The 1,075-nt window shown below is 38.8% G+C and overlaps 1 protein-coding gene across 1 annotated transcript; it reads right to left on the reverse strand.

The window, feature by feature from the left end:
• Window positions 1-505: 505 nt before the first annotated feature.
• On the reverse strand, window positions 506-739 carry LOC114506980 (cyclin-dependent kinases regulatory subunit 2-like). The gene has a single exon (XM_036010113.1). The coding sequence runs from the start codon at window positions 722-724 to the stop codon at window positions 515-517; it is 210 nt and encodes a 69-aa protein (XP_035866006.1). The 5' UTR covers window positions 725-739; the 3' UTR covers window positions 506-514.
• Window positions 740-1,075: the final 336 nt, after the last annotated feature.

Genomic DNA, 1,075 nt, shown 5'->3' on the forward strand with positions numbered 1-1,075 from the left:
TTTCAAATGCCTTACCTACACTTTTTTTTCCTTATAAAAAATGTCAGTATGAGATGGGATGTAAGATAGTCTTTTAGGGTACATAACCCCCCATCTTTTCAGATCCCAGCTTTCTGTATAAAGTGCCGACAAAAATTCAATTTGTTTCTCTACATATTGGTTCTGATACTGACAAGCAGCATACAGGCAATGTTTTTTTTTTTTAAGAATTCAACATACAAACTTTATTTAACAAAAGTAGCATGTAAAGTCAAACAGGCACTTATATTAAGAGAAAGAGTTAACTAAAAGAAATTTTAAACACCTTACAGTAACCTACTTGCAGTTACATTTAGCTGAGCTCTGTCACTGTGAAGAATACAGCTCATGCACAGGTATGGATGAATGATCTGTACATTTTTCAAGTATTCACTGAATACTACCTTATATACACACATATGTTAAATTTTAAAAAAAGATTTAATTGATGATCCCCAGTTGTGCTTCATTTTTGTTGATCTTTTGAAAGAGGTCATCAAAAGAGAAAAATATATGGTTCTGACTCATGAATCATATACTGAACCCATCCTAGACTCTGTTGGACATCAAGTCTCCTCCACTCCTCTTCAGACATCAGATGGGTTTTGGGTACTTGTTTGGAAAGTTCTCTGGATAACATGACATGCCAGTATTCATAGTGTTCATGGAAGTGTTTGTCTGAATAGTAGATCTGTTTGTGGGTCATCTTGCCAGAAGGTGAGCAGCACAAAGCGGGAGTGATAGGGTGGGAAGAATGGATGTGACCCAATGCAGCAGCCTTCCATGTCAGACAGAGGTGATTGACCCCATTTTTTCAAGTTTCATATTCCAGTGACCCCTTCCAGGAAAACTTCAGGACTCTTCAGTAAGTCTTGGTATTTGGTGAGGGGTCCCATTTGCTGTCTGGACTGGGGGTCCCCAAGGTGTGAATTTGGAGACTCCCTAGAAGCCACCAAGTGATTTCACTTGGAGATTCCCCTTCTCCAGCTCTTGGCACTCCCCTCTGTCTTCACATTTTGATTGAATTTGTTCTTTTTGGGTCAAGGTTATAGTCCTG

Source organism: Phyllostomus discolor, chromosome 9 (assembly GCF_004126475.2).
Source record: "Phyllostomus discolor isolate MPI-MPIP mPhyDis1 chromosome 9, mPhyDis1.pri.v3, whole genome shotgun sequence".
Taxonomy (NCBI): domain Eukaryota; kingdom Metazoa; phylum Chordata; class Mammalia; order Chiroptera; family Phyllostomidae; genus Phyllostomus; species Phyllostomus discolor.

What these genes read in the sequence shown, in the direction of transcription:
- LOC114506980 (XM_036010113.1), bottom strand. Translation starts at nt 724, where the DNA reads ATGACCCACAAACAGATCTACTATTCAGACAAACACTTCCATGAACAC.